The 19,589-nt window shown below is 43.3% G+C and overlaps 1 protein-coding gene across 1 annotated transcript in view; it reads right to left on the minus strand.

Annotated features, from left to right (window-relative positions):
* The window catches only part of TMTC1 (transmembrane O-mannosyltransferase targeting cadherins 1), a 280,165-nt gene that overhangs the window by 54,201 nt on the left and 206,375 nt on the right, over window positions 1-19,589 (minus strand). The window contains exon 9 of the mRNA XM_028491139.1: window positions 18,667-18,810. Within this exon, the coding sequence (XP_028346940.1) occupies window positions 18,667-18,810 (144 nt within the window). The remainder of the gene's footprint in view (window positions 1-18,666; window positions 18,811-19,589) is intronic.

Here is a 19,589-nt window from a genome sequence, read left to right on the forward strand (position 1 = left end):
GAACGGAGACTGTGCACCGCAGCGGGAGAGGCCACAACAGTGAGAGGCCCGCGTACCACAAAAACACACACACACACACAAAACACCTATATCCCCCTGCCACTTTTATTTATTTATTTATTTTTACTTAGTTAATTAATTTTTTTTTTTTTGTGGCTGCGTTGGGTCTTTGTTGCTGTGCGCGGGCTTCCTCTAGTTGCGGCGAGCGCGGGCTGCTCTTCGTTGCGGTGCACGGGCTTCTCATTGTGGTGGCTACTCTTGCTGCAGAGCATGGGCTCTAGGCTCGTGGGCTTCAGTAGTTGCGGCTCGCGGGCTTCAGTAGTTGCGGCTCGCGGGCTCAGTAGTGTGGTGCACGGGCTTAGCTGCTCTGCGGCATGTGGGACCTTCCCGGACCAGGGCTCAAACCCGTGTCTCCTGCATTGGCAGGCGGATTCTTAACCACTGCGCCACCAGGGAAGTCACCTCCCCCTCACACACACACTTTTAAAAATGTGGTGTTTTTGAAATTCCTTCTAAAGTAATATATCAATACTTTCACATTTCAAATTATTCATGAGAAATTTAAGTTAGATGTTAGAGTGATTTTTCCTGTGTCTGGTCTTATACCATAATGGATTTGGGGTGTAAAAATCATCATTAAATACACAACTGAATAGCACTGCACTAAATGTAAAATAACCCAGTAATAAGCAGAGTCAAAACCCCTAAAAACCTCATTCTAAGGCAAATGTCAAGCTGAGGAGGCCTAAATGACAGACTGATAGTTCAGAATCCACTCAGCTGCTATTACAGCCACACACAGGAGTAGGTCTTCGTTTTGCAGGGGTGATGGCTAAAGGTGAATATTTAAGCAAGAAAGAATTAGGAGCAATTCTGAACCTCTTTTTCAGCCATGCCAGGAAAGCTTCTTAGAAAAGAAAGTTTTAAGCAGTTATTTCCATGTAAAAAGGAATAACAAGAGAGGCAGAAAATTTCAAATAGATTTTACAAAATTCTCGATAATGGGAATTACCTATGTATTCTGACAGTACAGATCACTCCTGGGCCAGCATTAGACAGTATTAAAACTCCCTAATGCATTCTTTTTGGCTCTATAACAGGCAGTTTAGTGAAATCCAAAGCCCATTATCAATGTAAGCCCCCTCTATATAGGAATACTCTGTTAGCCATTTAGACTGAATTGACAAGTCAATGCAAAAGGGGGAAAATATGAAAATAACATCTTCCTCTGAATTCAAGCATGTGATACAGGTAACCAAGTCCACAGGTTGTTTTTCTGAATTCCAGAGAAGACGCTTGAAGTACATAGCTCATACCAGGTGAATAAATTGACAAAATGAAGCCTCAGTACATCCCCTGTCCAATTAGGCACGGGCACACCTTTTGTCTGGAGTCACAGAAAGGAACACTCTGAGATCCTCTGGAAACTCATGTCACGCTCAGGACACTGAGGTCTGTCCGAGCTTCTATGAAGGGTTCAGCAGGCACTGATGGGACTATTAAAGATCCCTGGGTAGGTGGGAGAAGCAGCGAGGAGTGAAGCGCTCCTGGGTTAGGAAATATTTATTGCCTCTCTGCATCGTGAATGTCTTCATCTGCCAAAGAAAGTCACCAGCTCATGATCGACAATCCTCCATGACCTAAAATATTCTATCTTCACTTTTTCCTTAGAGCAACTGTTCTCAAATTTTAGTGCTTAAGAATCATTCAGTGTTTGATAAAATGTAGGATCCCAGGCCTCATAAGATTCAGTAGGTCTGCGGTAGGGCCAAGGAATCATTATTCTTAAAAAGCACCTCAGGTGATTCTGGTGAGGGTGGTCTTCAGCCTATGCTTTAGAAACTCTGCCCTGGTTACTGTGTGGGGTCTGCCTGATCAGTTGATCCTTGATATAAGGCTAAAATGTAACAGGATGAGGAAAGGTAAAAGACGGAGAAAGAAGACTTTCTGGAACAATCGGAGCCAAAGAGAAGGGTCACAGTGTCCGGATGATTTGCCCGGATGGGTGATACTTCTGGATGCCAGGTGATGTGGGGAGGCTGCAGTGGAGGTGCCTGGAGGGTGACGCTGCAATCGGAAGAGGCAGTTTTCTCTCTTGTAGAAGCTCTGTGGTGAATGTCCGCTTTTGTGCATCCAAGTCTTAGTGCCGGTGTTAGGTATACAGGCATCAACAGAAGTAAAAATCTAATATTCTGCAAGCAAAACTCCGCTCCCTTAAGTCTCCCCCAGGAATTTCCAAAAGGCTAAACTTCCTGAGAAGGGGTCCCTGGGACCAATAACATCTTCCTCATTGAGTTCATAAGAGAAGCATTAAGCAGAAATTAGATCTTGTTCATAACATGCAAATTTCGCCATTCAACATTTGTAGTTTCCCAGGGAATTTTTCCTTAGGTTATACAGCAGTGGGGCTGTTTTTCTCGTGTGTTAAGTAACAACATTTGCCTCATCTCACTTTCCTGGCTCGGTCTCAGTGACAGATAGTTAGAAAAAGCAAATTTTCTAAAAGCAATTTTTAGAAAATTCAGCACGTTTTCTTTTAGTAATTAAAGACCTGTTAAGTTTGTCAATTTAGAAAACATTTTGGATTCCTGCATAGAATCTCATGACACATTTCATTTAAACTGAAAGCAGATGCTTGCTTTGAAAGAGTACTGACATTTTGGGAGAATCTGGGAAATGCAATAACAGAAATAAATGGATTTGGCAATCCCCTTGGCAGCAGTAAAATTTTCTATTAACCACAGTGTGAACTTGGAAGGCCGGGCAGTCTCTTAACCACCATTCCTTTGTTGGGGTGTTTTGTTGTTGTTGGATCCAGAATGATGTCTGTCACAAAGGGAAAAGAGGGTGATTTTTGGTGGGGGAGGGGGGCGGTTGCTGATAGACTCTACCAGCTCCTCTGAAAAAACTGAATTGTGAAAGTCAAATTATGAATGTCTGACTAAGGATATCTTTTCAGAGCGCATGTTTTTCTGCGGCTCTACTGTCTTTCCTAGTAGAAGGAAAAGAAGAAAAGTGGATCCTACCCTGAGCAGCCTCTTTTATGTTCTAGTTTCCTGGGCGATGCAATGGAAATCTAGTTTACAGGCCCTTGCCCTAGTGTTTCTGCTTGATTCTTTATGGAAGCCACATAGGAGAACTGTCTGGAGGACAGGTTCATGTTAAGTGGTGGTGAAGACCGCAAAGCCACACTCACTATAGTTAGAATTACGAGTCGATCCCCTGCGATCGCCCCTCCCCCTCGCAGTGGGTTTGCAGGACGAGTCAGGTCACTCACTGGAGAACAATGGGAGGCAGTCGGGTGCCCGCCCCGCCCTGTGTGGTGTGAGCGGCCTTTAACACCTCTCTCCCCAGCTGAAAGCTGAGGAAGGGAACGATGGACAGTTCTGACGCTGTCTCTTCACACAGCTGCAGGCACGGAGTCAGAGCTCACACAAAGACCTCACACAGGGGCTGGCACGGAGTAGGTCCTGAGGAAAGGTTTTTCCTGAGTCCCCTCCTCCCTTGCTCCTTTGGCTCTTGAGGTCTTCACCTGCTCGGTGAGGTCCCTGCCCTGGACCCCGGCAGCAGAACTCCTGCCCCTCGATGGCCTTGCTCTTGCACCACGTGTGCACGGAGGTGGGCTGGGAGGGGTGGGGGGACGAGTCCCAAGCCAGCATCTCTTCAAAGCACACAAAATATTTATGCCAAGCTCTTCCGTGATTTGAAGGAAAGCGTAGAAACAATGTCCCGAGGTTGGGACCTGGAAGAGAAGGCAGCTGAGACTAGCCTGGTTTAGCCAGGATTCACCTACCCCGTAGATAGTCATTTTTTTTTTTTGGTACGTGGGCCTCTCACTGCTGTGGCCTCTCCCGTCGCGGAGCACAGGCTCCGGACGCGCAGGCTCAGCGGCCATGGCTCACGGGCCCAGCCGCTCCGCGGCACCTGGGATCCTCCCGGACCGGGGCACGAACCCGCGTCCCCTGCATCGGCAGGCGGACTCGCAACCACTGTGCCACCAGGGAAGCCCAAAGAGTCATTTTGATGATGCAGTGGAATGCACGTCCCTGGCTTTGGCTCAGGCGGGTTGCTGTGTAAATCCCAGCTCTGTTCTCACCAGCTGTACGACTTGGGTTAGATGTTCCACCTCCATGAGCCTCAGCGGCCGAATCTGTGAAAGGTGCACATTAATCTCTCCAGGCTCCTGTAATGGTGGGATAAACGCGCAAGGGTATCGTGCTTAGCAGAGCATCGTGCGCGTGGGACGATGCAGTCCCTGGTAGCTCCCTGGGCTCCTGCCCCTCTCCAGCTGGAGTCTCATCTGGATTTTCTACCTGAAACCTCACTGATTTCTCAGCAAAGGCAGGACGCTGCTCCAAGGTAGTATTGCCTCTGAAAAGAAAAAGAACTTCCAAATTCCTTTCTGATCTTCCATCTACATCTCAGTAAAGAGATTAGAAACTTGGAGTCATGGTTAAAACCATAGATTCCTGCAGCTAGACAGCTTTACAGAATCACCTGGTCCCATCTCTTATTTTGAAGAGCAGGAAACTGAGTCTCAAGGAGACTTCAGGCAATTGAATATTGCCTGAAGCTGTTCAATAGCAGGTATAGAAAATGTGTTACCTCCTTCTGATGTATTATTAATTTTATACTAAGAAGATGAGCTTCAAATTGAAGTGAGGAATTATATCCCTGGGCTAGTAAAAATTAATAATAACTAAGGCTTATTTCATCTTTATTGGGGGCTACGTCCTACGTTAAGTACTTACACGCATTCTCCTGTTTAGGACTCATGGAGGACCTGGTTACTAGTATTATTTTTACTTTATAAGTGAGTAATTGGAGCCATTGCAAGATCAAATTGTTCTCCCAAGGTCACACACTGCTATGTGGTAGAGCTGAGATCCAAACTCACTAAGCTCCACAGCTCCTAGTCCTGAGGACAGCATGGGGAGACAGTCAGCGCGGCCGCGAGATGTAACCGAATGGCTGGCTCTAGAGGTCCCACTTCACAGCTCGTGTCACATGACCTCCCTCACCGTCCCCGGATCTGTAACAGGGGAGTGAAGGTGCCTGCCCTCCACAGACCCTCAGTGGGCAGGTTCATGAGACGTGAGGAGGTGATTTGTAATTTGTCATTCAAGTGTTACTGTCCTTTTCACTTGGAGGAGGAGAGGTGGCAGAGAGGTTGAGGGCAGTCAGCCCTGCAGTGGTGGCACCACAGGAAAGCACCAGGGTGGGCCCTGTACGACGGAGGGAGGTTGGTAGCACTAGTGAGGAGTCAGCAAGAAGGGTGGGAGCCTTAAAGCCTCCTTCACCTCCCCAAGGCGCTTCCTGGGACAGACCCCCGCAGGCCACAGGCAAGCGTTGAGTCAGAGTGGACACGGACAACATGCATATTTCTCTTTCTGTCCTTGGTATTTCTCCTCCTGGTCTACACGGAGCATTTATAGATTTGAAAGTTTTTTGAGGCTCTCTAACAACTTACATTCTGAATTTAGCCTCTGTGTCAGGGCAAAGTTGATCTCCTACTGGGTGTGTGATAAAAAGTTGATGTGCCTGGTTCTCTAAAGTAAGAAAATGTACGCAAGAAGAAGTTTCCAGTGAATACCTGCATGTCTAGTATTCTTTTAATCGATTTGTACCTTCTTTAAGCTATGAGTCAAGAGTTGTTCCAAGTCATTCCCCGGCACAGGAGCTTAAGGGCACTAGATTGCAAATGAGGCCAGGAAAGATTATGAGAGTTAAAGGGGTGGGAAAATGATTTTCGGGACACGAAAGACCACTGAAAACTCCTATACTTGACAAAGCAGTCTGGTCTGTTTAATTATCCTCTGTCAGAAACATTTATGCAAGGAAAGAAAATGATGACCTTCCAATGCCTTCAAGAGCGTATAAACAAAACAGGGGTCCTTTAAAGCTTGCTCTCCCTGACAGTACTTCCTGTGCAGAACTGTCTCCTGGCCTCAGGAGTGTTTATTGCAGGCATCACAGCAAAAGCAAGGATTGAGAAAAGGGACCCTTCCTTTTTCCTTGCAAACCACACTATGGATTTAAAACAACGCACTCATGCTCAAATCATTGGTAAACACAGCATGACTGAGAAGAGTTTTGGTGGGCGAGAGTTACTTACAAAAATATTTTAATAATTAGCAATCTGTTTAGATACAAATAACCCCCAAATCTTGAGGAAGTAGGTAAACATTCTCATCATTCCCTAGATAATTCAGTTTTGTACAGACATGGAATATAAGATGATGAAATGCAAATGAAACAATATTTTGGGTGAACTAGAAGAGCTGTTACTTTAAAACCTCTGTAATATTCTCTCAAATGTAGTTTGCATGCTTCTATTTCTCAAACAGTGACCAGGGGTCAGTTTGGCTGGGTGTCTGGGTTTATACAGTGTGGGGGGCAGCAGAAAATAAGGAAGAAAGTGGCAGGATTATGGGAAGTCCTGAATGTTCATACGTTTGGACTGTATGTGTGTATGTGATGGAGAATCAATGACATTTAGAGGGAGGGTGGAAGAAGAGTAGATATTGGAAATGGAAAAGAAACAATGTGTTATAATACAAAAATGAAATAAAGAGCTTCAAAAACAGTGGGAGGTCAACAGGATCATATTCTTCACTTCAGAGAAATCATGGGGAGTGAGAGCCCAGAGAACCTTTGGAATTCACAGCTGATGTTTAGAGAGCAGCTCCACCGGAGGGTGAATGAACAGGTGGGGGGGGAAGGAGAAGCACCAAGTGCTAACCGTTCTTCTCACCAATTTGATCAGAGAAAGGAAGGAGTGGGGAGAACCACTTGAGGGAGTGGCTGAACGGAGACATTCCCCAGGGGAATGTGGGGCATGTGGAAGTTTGTGGAATGGGAAGAATCTGAAGACCTAAGAGAATGCCCATGATAATGGACAGGAAAAGGTAGAGAAAGAGAATCAAGAACACACGTGGGGACCTCCCTGGTGGCGCACTGGTTAAGAATCCGCCTGCCGATGCAAGGGACATGGGTTCGAGCCCTGGTCCGGGAAGATCCCACATGCTGCAGAGCAACTAAGCCCGTGTGCCACAGCTACTGAAGCCCTTGTGCCTAGAGCCTGTGCTCTGCAACAAGAGAAGCCACCGCAATGAGAAGCCTGCGCACCACAACGAAGAGCAGCCCCCGCTCTCCGCAACTAGAGAAAGCCCAGCGCAACAATGAAGACCCAATGCAGCCAAAAATTAAAAAACAAAAAAAAAAACACATGTGGATTTTACACCAATGACTAATGGCTAAAATAAAAGAGGCTGACGACACCAGATGTTAGTGAGGATGCTAAGCAAGTGGATCTCTCACCAGTGTTGATGGAGTGAAAAGTGGTACAATTACTTTGGAGAACTGTTTATTTGGCAGGTTCTTAAAACGTTAAAGATACATCTACCCACAATTCTATTCCTAGGTATTTATCCCAGAATACTAAACATACAAACCTATAAACAAACCAACTATCTACCCACAGGAAAATGGATAAACAAATTACAGCATATTTACACAATGAAATACTACTTGTCAGTTAAAAAAAACGTAACATGCAACAACATGGATAAGACTCAAAAAAATCATGCTACATGAAAATATCCAGATGCCAAAAAAGTATATATGAAATGTTCACCTTTAAATGAAGTTCTGTGACAAGCTAAAACTAGTTTGTGGTGAAAAAATTTGAACAATGATTGTCTCAGGGGAGGGAGAAATTTACTGGAAAGAGGCATGAGGGGTCTTTCTGGGGTGAAATGTTCTATATGTTATTTTGGGGGTAATTACAACAGTATATAAAATTGCCAAAACTCATTGTACCAAACACTAAAGATTGTGCACTTTTGCTTTTAATTATGCCTCAGTTTTAAAAAACCACATAACCACAGGTGTGAGCACCAGGTTTATTAGGGAGGCAAGACAACCCTTCCTACCTTGGAAGAACAAAAGAAGAGGGCATCTAGGTATGTAAGAAATGAGGTAGGAAGAAGGGAAGCTGCAAAAATTAACCTAAATGACTTGAATATTCTTAGTAAAAGTAAAGGATTAGGTCGTCTTCTGGGTGTGTGCATAGGCACTGAGGAGGGGAACAAAGGATACTTATATTAGGAAAACAGAAAATATTCGGGAGGTATTATAAGACCATAAGGGATGAATTTCTAATAGCTCTAACTCCTGATCCTGCTTTCCCCCCACAATGCTGTCTTCAGAGTTTTGTAAGGGTCCCATCGGACTCAGATGTATATTTTTACCTCCAACACTTGAGAGACTGGATGAGGGTCTAGGACACACATACAGAGACACTGCATCTTGGAGCGGGGGCAGTGCAGTGAAAGATAATGTTAGATTACATACAAAAATAAAATTAGTTATTACAGTGGTCTTCAGTCTCTCAAAGCTTGACACTACCTAACAAATCTTGTCCTTGAGTATTTATTTAATTGGGGGAGGGAGTGATTAGGGAAAAAGGCTTAAAATGGTTCCTGGGGTGGGGAGAGGAGTGATAACGAGAAAAAGTTGAGAACTATTGGTCTGCCTACAAAATGCAGGCAATGTGGGGGCCGGTGGTACCTTGAGTTGGAGGCACCAGTTGAGCAAGTAAATGATGGTCAAGGTGTGAGTCTAAGCTGATGTCACATACATTAATGGAATAGATCAGATAAATGAGAGATGGGATTACACATTATAAACACAAAAATCACAACAGAGGCTCTAACAATGGTAAAGAGCAGGGCCACTAGGAATGAGGGAGGAAGAGGGAAATAACATTTGTCCCAGGGCTTCCCTGGTGGCGCAGTGGTTAAGAATCCGCCTGCCAGTGCAGGGGATACGGGTTCGAGCCCTGGTCCGGGAAGATCCCACATGCTGCAGAGCAGCTGGGCCCGTGCGCCACAACTACTGAGGCTGTGCTCTAGAGCCTGCGAGCCACAACTGCTGAAGCCCGCGTGCCTAGAGCCCATGCTCCGCAACAAGTCACTGCAATGAGAAGCCCGCGCACCACAACCAAGAGCAGCCCCCGCTCGCCTCAACTCGAGAAAGCCCACGCGCAGCAACGAAGACCCAATGCGGCCAAAAATATAAATAAATACATTTAAAAAATAATAAAACAACAACAACAACAACAAAAAAAAACATTTGTCCCAGAAGGGAGGCATGTCAACGTCAAGGTCTTAAAGGGAGAAACAATGTGAGCACAGAGAGAGCTTGGAGGTGGCAGGTTGTTATGCCACGACCCCTTCCAAGGGTCAGAAGGAGTGACAGAGAGGGGAAGGGAAGGGTGGGAAGAGATTAATAAGTGAAGGGCAAAGAGGAGCATTTCAGAATTCAGGCACTAGAGAATGAAAAGGTGTGCATAACTAGAAAGCCCATGGCATGGCCATGTCGGTGAATGGTCAAGGTAGACCAGAAGTGGCAGGCCCTGGAAGGAAGGCAGCAGAGGAACCGGGTGATGGATGCAAACGAATTCACTAAAGGACGACAGGAGGACGTACAAGGCTGTGACATGGCCCTGATGAGGATGGAGATGGTGGCAATGAGCTGCTGGACTGGGCTTCAAAAGAGCTGGAGAAGGAGACCTGGAGAGAGACAGGTGTGAACTACATAAAGACCCTGAGGAGAAATCGCAATGGGGTTAAGACTACAGATAAGTAAGACTGGAGGTAACCTGCATGTTAACAGGTCACCATGGGAGTGGGGGTGGGGAGGAGGATTTTATTCCAAGAGGAGGATGCAGAAGTTGCCCACCCAAAGTTGACATCCTAATGTGGTGAGAAGGACCTCAAAAAGTTTTTCTTTATCCAGTGGGCTGGCATTCTGGATTCTCTGGGGTTTCAGGTAAAAGGCAGAGAAAGGGAGAACTGCTGTCTTGAGTGTATAAACTTCCCTTATATGAAATAAAAGGCAGTGTGGCTAATGCCAAAGCTATAAGGAAATTTATCCCAAACGTTGAAATTTATTGGTTAATGGTTACCCTTTTTTTCCACATCCTTTATTCTTTAGAAATTCAATTTTTTAAAGGATTAGCCTAAAGAAAATAAAAGGTATGTTGTTATCAAACTCACCTTCTAAACAGCTCAATTTTGGAAATTCTATTTCATTTTCTTCTGACTTTTGATTATAAGATTTATTGTAACACCCATATCCTACTGTGTGAATAGAAGGTAATTTTGGCAATGGGAGGGACAATACGATTCTTTAAAATGAAAATATTCTGTTTCAGTAGCAAATACCAGACACTGTTTTACCCAAGCAGTCACAGAAGCATTTTCCCATGCCCCGAATTAAAGTAGTCTATTATGTTCTCGTGAGCCATCAGGGATTTCTGCTCTTTCATCCATAAAAACTGCATGCTAATCTTGCCTATTTTCTTTTGCATTTTAGGTTCCAAGCAAAGCCAACAATAATTAATATAAATTAAGAATGCTTGGGCTTCCCTGGTGGCGCAGTGGTTGAGAATCTGCCTGCCAATGCAGGGGACACGGGTTCGAGCCCTTGTATGGGAGGATCCCACATGCCGCGGAGCAACTAGGCCCGTGAGCCACAACTACTGAGCCTGCGCGTCTGGAGCCTGTGCTCCGCAACAAGAGAGGCCGCGATAGTGAGAGGCCCGCGCACCGCGATGAAGAGTGGCCCCCGCTCTCCGCAACTAGAGAAAGCCCTCGCACAGAAACGAAGACCCAACACAGCAAAAATTAAAAAAAAAATTAATAAACTCCTACCCCCAACATCTTCTTTAAAAAAAAATACATATAGAAAGTAATACTGTATATTACTGTTGCATACGTAAGTGTATAAAGCATATATATTTTTAATAGATTGGAAAGATCCACACCCAACTCATGAAAGTGGCTTTCTTTCCCTTGGGTGTGGGTGTGGGAGGAGTGGACTGGTTGAAAGGGATGGAATTTGGAGTCTGAAACATATTATTTCTTTAAAAAAAACTTGGAGGAAAATATGACCAGATGTTAATAGTTGTTAACTCTGGGAAGTATGAGTGTGAGAGTTTAACTTTTCTGTGTTTTTTAAATTTCCCAAGAAAAGGGGTGGGGTGGGAGAAAACTTTGTCAGGGAAAAAGAATCATATAGATTTCCCTTTGAGCTTTGGAGGACCCCAGCAATGTGCACTTCCCTTTGTGAAAGGAAGAAAAACTGAGTGAATGCTTAACTTTCCCTGGAAAAAACTTTTGCTGATGACAGCTCGTTTCCCTTCTCCTGACTTTTCACCCCGTCCTACACCAAGGACAGAGCCAAGAGCACTCCGAGGAGAAAGGCAGCTACTTCTAATACGGGGAAGTTAAGGCTCAATCTGCCCACATGGAATAGTGTTTGTGAAGAATAAGTAATTTCCATGAACATGACTTGTAGGTTTTAAATTAAACTCAACCACTCTGTGTGTGTATTATTACTAGTATAAATAGTACTGGAAAACTTGCTGTATCATGGAGAATAAATAATATAAAGTGGCTTAAGATGTGGAACCAAAATCCCAAAGAGTATATGCATTTTAAATGACATTCTGAGAGAGTAAGCAATCCTCCCAAATTTTCCAAAAGAAAATATTGCCAAAGATTATTCAGAAATTGTTCAGAAAAGAAAACATTTCAGACAATGTGACATTGACAGATCAGTTAACATATTTGGTATAAAAGGCCTTCTATTTACATGGGCTCCTTCTACTGTACCCATGAATAAGGCTGACCTTGAACAGGGGGAAAATGACACCCCCAACTCTCGTGATACAATGTGGTTGGGGATTGAGCACAATTTGGGTGTTAGGGTAGAAAGGCCATTATCTGGGCCCACCGTTGACGCTATACTTGAGCCCAGGTGTGAGCAAGAAGAGCACAGAGCCTTCTTGGAAGAGGATATTTGAGGTCAGTGAGCATCAAATAGCACCTTTTCTTTTTTTTTTACATTTTGATAAAATAGTAGTAGCTTATTGCACCAGTTGGCAGCCACCATACTCTGCTGTTATCCCCTCGATGACAATGACAGAACTGTACATCCGTTCAGTATTCAGGAATGAGACTTGCTTGTTTTGACACCATTGTTTCTGTGAAAGAGAAAGGAACCAGACTGGAGAGGATAGTCATCAATTGGCAGAATCAGTTAAGAATAACAGCAGCCCCAGTGTGTGTCATTTGGGAGAGGTAAAACGTTGACTAGGCCCTGGAACTCATCAGGAAATGTTAGCCCAACTCTTCTTCCCTTAGCTCGGACAACATCTGGTCTCATTTCCATGCCTTCTATGTACCTAGTTGAAGGGAAGCTCACCCCCACCCACAAATCACTTAACCTCTTAGGATGCCTGATACTAAAAAAATAGTATGTTAGCAACCATAGGGATTCCTATTTGTAGAGATAAGTCTTTGCTTCTTACTTAAGCCTTGATTTATTGTCTTTGGTTGTTTGGGGTAGGGGATGGCTGATTTTTAACAAGAAGATAAACTTACAGCTGGAAATTCTTTTAAGCCATAAATACCACTAACTTGCCTGGTCCAGGGAAGTTCAAATAAAGACACTGGGATTCAGCAGCTCCTGAAATGTTTTCCTTCTTTTCCCATTGGCCAAGAGAAAGACATGTCCCACCATCAGCAGTGTAGGCGCCAGGGCCTGACCCAGGCCTGGATACTGAAACCATTCAGAGCTCCTCTTGCAAAGAAAGGAAGCAGAAGATGACAAATTGGTCTACACCATTAAACCTCCAAAGGGGGCGCATAACTTTACACAACAATCTCTGATGGTTTCCTTATCTGCTTTATTTAGTATAAACACTGTCCTTCTTGAGTCCTCCCTAATTCTCCTTCAGGCTCCAGGGATTAATTCTGTGTCATTAGCTGAATCAAGAGAGGCCGCGATAGTGAGAGGCCCGCGCACCGCGATGAAGAGTGGCGCTCTCTTGCCGCAACTAGAGAAAGCCCTCGCACAGAAACGAAGACCCAACACAGCCATAAATAAATAAATAAATAAATAAATAAATAAAAATGCTGGCATGGAAAGCTGTTCGTTATCAGTCTGTCACACTGTAAACGTGCTACACTGAATCATAACAGATTAGCTTCAAAGTCCAGGGAAATGGTCATGAAAGAGGTCAAATATATTTGGATAAGAGTCAGTGACATGCACTGCTATGAACAGGTCTAAAGCTGTCTGTCATATAACTCCAAGAATTCAAATGGAATTTGTCCTCAGTGCTCTAAGGTTTCTGGGATGCTCTGACAGAATCACATCTTATTTAGAGTTTCTGGTCTGGACAAAAACTCATTTCTCTCAAAGTCAAGGTCATTAATAAAGGTCTGTGCTGTCCAATATAGCAGCCACTAACCACATGTGGCTATTGAACACTTGAAATATGACTAGTCTCAGGTATGCTGTATGTGTAAAACATACACTGGATTTCAAATCTTAATTATAAAAAAGAATGTACACTATCACATTAATATTTTTGCATGTCCAATTTAAAAATTAATTTTCATATTAATTATGTTAAAATGATACTATTTTGATTATACTAGGGTTAAATAAAATATATTATTAATATTAATTTCACCTTTTTATGTTTTAAAATATGGCTACCTGAAAATTTTAAATTATAGATTCTGGCTCTCATTGTATTTCTGTGGGGCAGGGCTGCTCTGGGCTGTATCTCAGTTTTGAGATGAGCCACAAGGAGGCAGTAGAGTGTGGTGATTAAGGGCAAGGGTACTTGGACAGAAAGTTTGTGGTTCAATTCCCACAAATTCTATTTCCTCACTAAGGGACCCTGGCACCTAACTTACCTTCTCCAAATTTTAGTTTCTCATTTATAAAAGAGGAAAAGTGATAGTGTCCTCCACTCAGGGATGATCGAATCTAAACTGCTCATATCTAAGGAGATCACCTGGGTTCTTAGAAGGAGCATGAAGTTCTAGGTTACAAAAAAGAACACAATTTTAATAAGTTAGCTGCCTAACGAGAAATAGATAGGGTATGAAACTTAAATAGTAAAATGGATCAAATAAAAACATATTTAAAATATTCTTATCCTCTTTATGCCTTTGACCCATTGCCAGTTAGAGCAGAACTATATTAAGGAAAGCAGATCCAACGTGGAGTAAACGTGGATTAGTTCTGCTGTTTTCTGGGTTACCTCTCTCTGCTACTAAAGGACATAATGGAATCAAACCTTACTGTTTCCTGATAAAAAAAAAACAGGAAGTTCCTTCCTCCCAAAAGGAAATCACATGCCATTTAATAGCTAAATATTAAGTAATTTTTGGATTGGAGAGTTATTTGGGAAGCATGGGTAATGGAAAGTGAATAGGACAGGGCAGGCAATCAATCCTGGGTCAGCAGAGCTTGGGCCAAGGTCACATGAAATCTCCAAACCTTGGTTTCTTCATCTGTAAAATGGGGATGAGGATGAGAATGCCTCTCACAATAGTTTTAAAGATTAAATTAAATAATGGATATAAAACCCACTTGTCTGTAAACTGGAAAATATTACATAAATATTAGCTACTATCATGATTTTATTCTACTGGATTCTAAGACTCATCTACACAGATGGAGCCACTTTGCTCTGTTTAATGTGAAAGAGCAGAAGGTAAACAAGGGTGACTTTGTACCTGGCACTTAACCTTGGTTCCTATTCTTCGTTCCTCTTCTTCCCTACCTAAAAGAGTCATTGGGAGGGCTTTATTATTTTATAAAAAAAGCACTCAGAGTCTTATACAAATGTGAAGAGTTGTTGGTTTGGATAAACATTGAGTTGATTTTACTGAAAAAGAGAGAAAAATCTTATGTTGCATATCTAGGAGCCCCACCTACTGTGAAAAGTAGCCATTGTTATGCTCCAAAAACTATTTCCTTGTACTCTTAACTCACATACACTAATTCAAGGTAACAGTCACAGGCAATAATATGTGAATTGAAAAAGGAAGGCTGCAGTATGCATCTCTCGTTCAGGTCTGGGCAAGATGAAATTTAAAAGAATCTCTGCCACCATTTTCAAGTAGAGCCACATTCAGCACAGTGTGATAATCACAACTGTAGGATATCATTCCTAACAAGAACTATCATTTTATATCCAGGCCATCAAAGCTGGTTTCTTTGTTAAAAAAAAAAACAAAAAACTCATCTGTACTATTTTTTCTTTTTCTGCGGTATGCGGGCCTCTCACTGCTGTGGCCTCTCCCGTCGCAGAGCACAGGCTCCGGACGCGCAGGCTCAGAGGCCATGGCCCACGGGCCCACGGGCCCAGCCGCTCCGCGGCATGTGGGATCCTCCCGAACCGGGGCACGAACCCTCGTCCCCTGCATCAGCAGGCAGACTCTCAACCACTGCGCCACCAGGGAAGCCCTGTACTATTTTTGAAATCAGTACTATACAATGCTGGTATCCCAAAAGACATGAACAGGATTTATCCACCCATTAAGTTATTTGGGCTCTAAGCTGGACATATACAGATGCAACGACTTAAAAATGAGTCCTTAGGGCTTCCCTGGTGGCGCAGTGGTTGAGAATCTGCCTGCCAGTGCAGGGGACACAGGTTCGTGTCCTGGTCTGGGAAGATCCCACATGCCACGGAGCAACTGGGCCCATGAGCCACAACTACTGAGCCTGCGCATCTGGAGCCTGTGCTCCGCAGCAAGAGAGGCCACGACAGTGAGAGGCCCGCACACCGCGATGAAGAGTGGCCCTCGCTCGCCGCAACTAGAGAAAGCCCTCGCACAGAAACGAAGACCCAACACAGCCATAAATAAATAAGTAAATTTATAAAAAAAAAAGAGTCCTTAGAACTTCACATAAATAAATGAGACCTCATAAAAATAGTAGAGCAAAATAAAAGCACCCTATTGACCTGTAAACAGTTATCTACAATCACTAGAACACATTTTCCCCACAGCTTTTGATTTGCTATTATTTTTAAAGAGAACGTACTAGTGCTAAAAGGCTTTTCTGTCACAGTGTGTACTTCTTCATTTACTTGTTTTTCATCACTCTCAATTTGTATAAAATTTTAACAAGCTATCTAATATTTTTTTTTTGGCCACACGGCATGCAGGATCTTAGATCTCCGAGACCAGGGATCGAACCCGTGCCCCCTGCAGTGGAAGTGCAGAATCCTAACCGCTGGACCACCAGGGAATTCCCTAAACTATCTAATTTTAAAAATTTATTAAGTTCATTTAGTTTTTGCTGGTTTATACTTTTATTTTTTTCATTTTAACAGTACTTTCCTTGCATTTCCTTATTTTGGTAGAGTATTCCCTTGATTTTGTGTTCCAGTATATGGATAAAGCCATTCTTAAACAAAACTTCAGACTTGGGATGGCACCTATCACCTTATGTGATGTTAGATTGTTCTGTGATTACTTTACCCAATGCTTCTGTTCAAATGGGATTAAATAAGAACATGCATTAACACATGCGCACGCTAAGAAAAAGGACTAATATCTCTATGCATATGTAAAATTCAAGGAGTGGGAGGGAGATGCGAGAGGGAGGGGATATGGGGATATATGTATACATATAGCTGATTCACTTTGTTATACAGCAGAAACTAACACAACATTGTAAAGCAATTAAACTCCAATAAAGATGTTTAGGGCTTCCCTGGTGGCGCAGTGGTTGCGCGTCCGCCTGCCGATGCAGGGGAACCGGGTTCGCGCCCCGGTCCGGGGGGATCCCACATGCCGCGGAGCGGCTGGTGAGCCATGGCTGCTGAGCCTGCTCGTCGGGAGCCTGTGCTCCGCAACGGGAAGGGCCGTGGCGGAGGGAGGCCCGCATACCACAAAAAAAAAAAAAAAAAAAAAAGATGTTTAAAAAAAAATACAATAAAATTCAAGGAGTAAAAAGGAACGTGAAGAAGATGCATCCACTGAGGTACTGTGGCAATAAGCCCATCCTGTTAGGGAGAGGATAAAAGAACAAAGCAAACCATTAGCCCTAAAGGTACCAAATGTGCTCTGTGAAGTTCAGAGACAAGGAAACTAAATGAGTAAGTGTGTGGACTGTCAGCAACCTAACAAGCACAGATAAATGCATCACTACTCTCTGATTCTAACCATGTTCACCCTTTTATTCCCATTTCTGATGTTTTCAATCTTTTTTTTTCTTTTTTTTTTTAACATCTTTATTGGGGTATAATTGCTTTACAATGGTGTGTTAGTTTCTGCTTTATAACAAAGTGAATCAGTTATACATATACATACGTTCCCATATCTCCTCCCTCTCGCGTCTCCCTCCCATCCTCCCTATCCCACCCCTTTGGTGGTCACAAAGCACCGAGCTGATCTCCCTGTACTATGCGGCTCCTTCCCACTAGCTATCTATTTTACATTTGGTAGTGTATACATGTCCATGCCACTCTCTCACTTCGTTCCAGCTTACCCTTCTCCCTCCCCGAGTCCTCAAGTTCATTCTCTATATCCGCGTATTTATTCCTGTCCTGCTCCTAGGTTCTTCAGAACTTTTTTTTTTTTTAAGATACAATATATATGTGTTAGCATACAGTATTTGTTTTTCTCTTTCTGACTTACTTCACTCTGTATGGCAGACTCTAGGTCCATCCACCTCACTATAAAAAACTCAATTTCGTTTCTTTTTATGGCTGAGTAATATTCCATCGTATATATGTGCCACATCTTCTTTATCCATTCCTCTATCGATGGACACTTAGGTTGCTTCCATGTCCTGGCTATTGTAAATAGAGCTGCAATGAACATTGTGGTACATGATTTACATTCCCACCAACAGCGCAAGAGGGTTCCCTTTTCTCCACACCCTCTCCAGCATTTATTGTTTGTAGATTTTTTGATGATGGCCATTCTGACTGGTGTGAGGTGACACCTCATTGTAGTTTTGATTTGCATATCTCTAATGTCAACCTGTTTTTTAAAGCGTAGAAGTTAAATTCCATATCCACCACCATTTCCACTATGATTATCGCCACTACTACCACTGCCGTTGCCATCACCAACTTGCCTAGACTTTACATTAATAAAAATACAAGATGCAAAAGTACCCCTTTGCCTTCAGGGAAACTAACTGCACTATCACTCTTTTCCAGGGCAGTGAGTGAAAAGCAAACACCAGTGATTATGCCTGGCAGGTCTTCCGAGAGCAAGAGTCACCGTTGCTAATTCCAAGAAAGTCTCCGTTTGTTTCTTACCTATAGCACAAACTGCTATAGTATGCTCACCTTTAGAGCATGTTGCTTTTCCTAGACCCGCACTTTTCCCAAGTATATTCAAGAAATTCTTGGGAAATGCCTACCAAAAATGATTGACTTTGGGAAATGCTGTATTCCATACTCCCTTCTTGAATATTCACAGGGCATTTAGCATATTAAAGATTCTTGCAATAAAGGAACTATCTTTGCTTAATTTAGCATTTCCTAAGTTTATTTGACCATGTAGCCATTCCGTCTTCCCAGCCCTCTACAGACAAACTTTGAACATCTCCCAGAACTAATACTTCCAGAGAGACACTCTGGGAAATACTCTTTTTGATTGATAAGGGATAGAATTAATTCAGATGAATACTGCATCCTCCCAAAACTTGAAAACCCTAACTATTCTGCCCTAGGAAGAGGAGACAACACCACAACCAAATGAGTGTTGAAAAGGAAAGGATTTCTTGAAACTACAAGGTCTTCTGATCAAAGGTACACGTTCTACTTACCTAAGGAGATTCCCAAGATTGAAAAGAGCCCGGTTGTGCTGTGGGTTTAGCCGGAGAGCCCTCTGATAGTACATCTTTGCCTCTGCTGTGTCTCTGGTCAGTGTTCCAAGGTTGTTCAGGGCACTTGCATGGCGCGGATACAACCTGAACAATTAGAAATATTAAGCCATGATTGTTCAAAAACTTCAAAGTTGGTCACAATTTGCTTGTACTTCACCCCCCACGCCTCACCCCAGTTATGCCACGACAAAAATGAAACACTGAATTCTTCCTTTATTTTAATGGCATGTCTATGTCACATCTTAACGGTCAACCGTTTGTGCACCTGCAGGCAAATAAACATGGCAGGAAAGCACGTAATTGACACATGTGGCATAAGTAAATTACCCCCAAAGAGTGCAAAAATAAATAGCATGCAAATCTACCCGGGTTAAAAAAATTTAGCTTTTTAGCTTTTAGCTACAGTTACTTTCAACTTCCTTTGATTGAAAATCCTCATTGCCACCGGTGCTGACTTTCTGGCCTAGCGGGACTACTGACTAGCTGCCTGTATAATGCCCACTATTTACACAAGATGTTGGGAGTTCCCTGGATGAGGGATCTTCATGAATATATTTGAATTGGAGCATCAGTAAAACCGCCATTATTGAGAAGGTGATACAAACGTCTCCCCATAAAAATAAACTTCTCCCCATAAAAATAAACTTTCTCAAATGGCTCTCCATCTTGACTCTCCTATTCCATGTTGTCTCATTTCCCGGCTACTGTTATTTGACACCACCTGCTCTGATAGTGTCTGGGAATGAAAATCCTGACAAACATGTAAAAATTTAGGGCTTCCCTGGTGGTGCAGTGGTTGAGAGTCCGCCTGCCGATGCAGGGGACACGGGTTCGTGCCCCGGTCCGGGAAGATCCCACATGCC

The sequence above is a fragment of the Physeter macrocephalus genome, chromosome 6 (genome assembly GCF_002837175.3).
Source record: "Physeter macrocephalus isolate SW-GA chromosome 6, ASM283717v5, whole genome shotgun sequence".
Taxonomy (NCBI): domain Eukaryota; kingdom Metazoa; phylum Chordata; class Mammalia; order Artiodactyla; family Physeteridae; genus Physeter; species Physeter macrocephalus.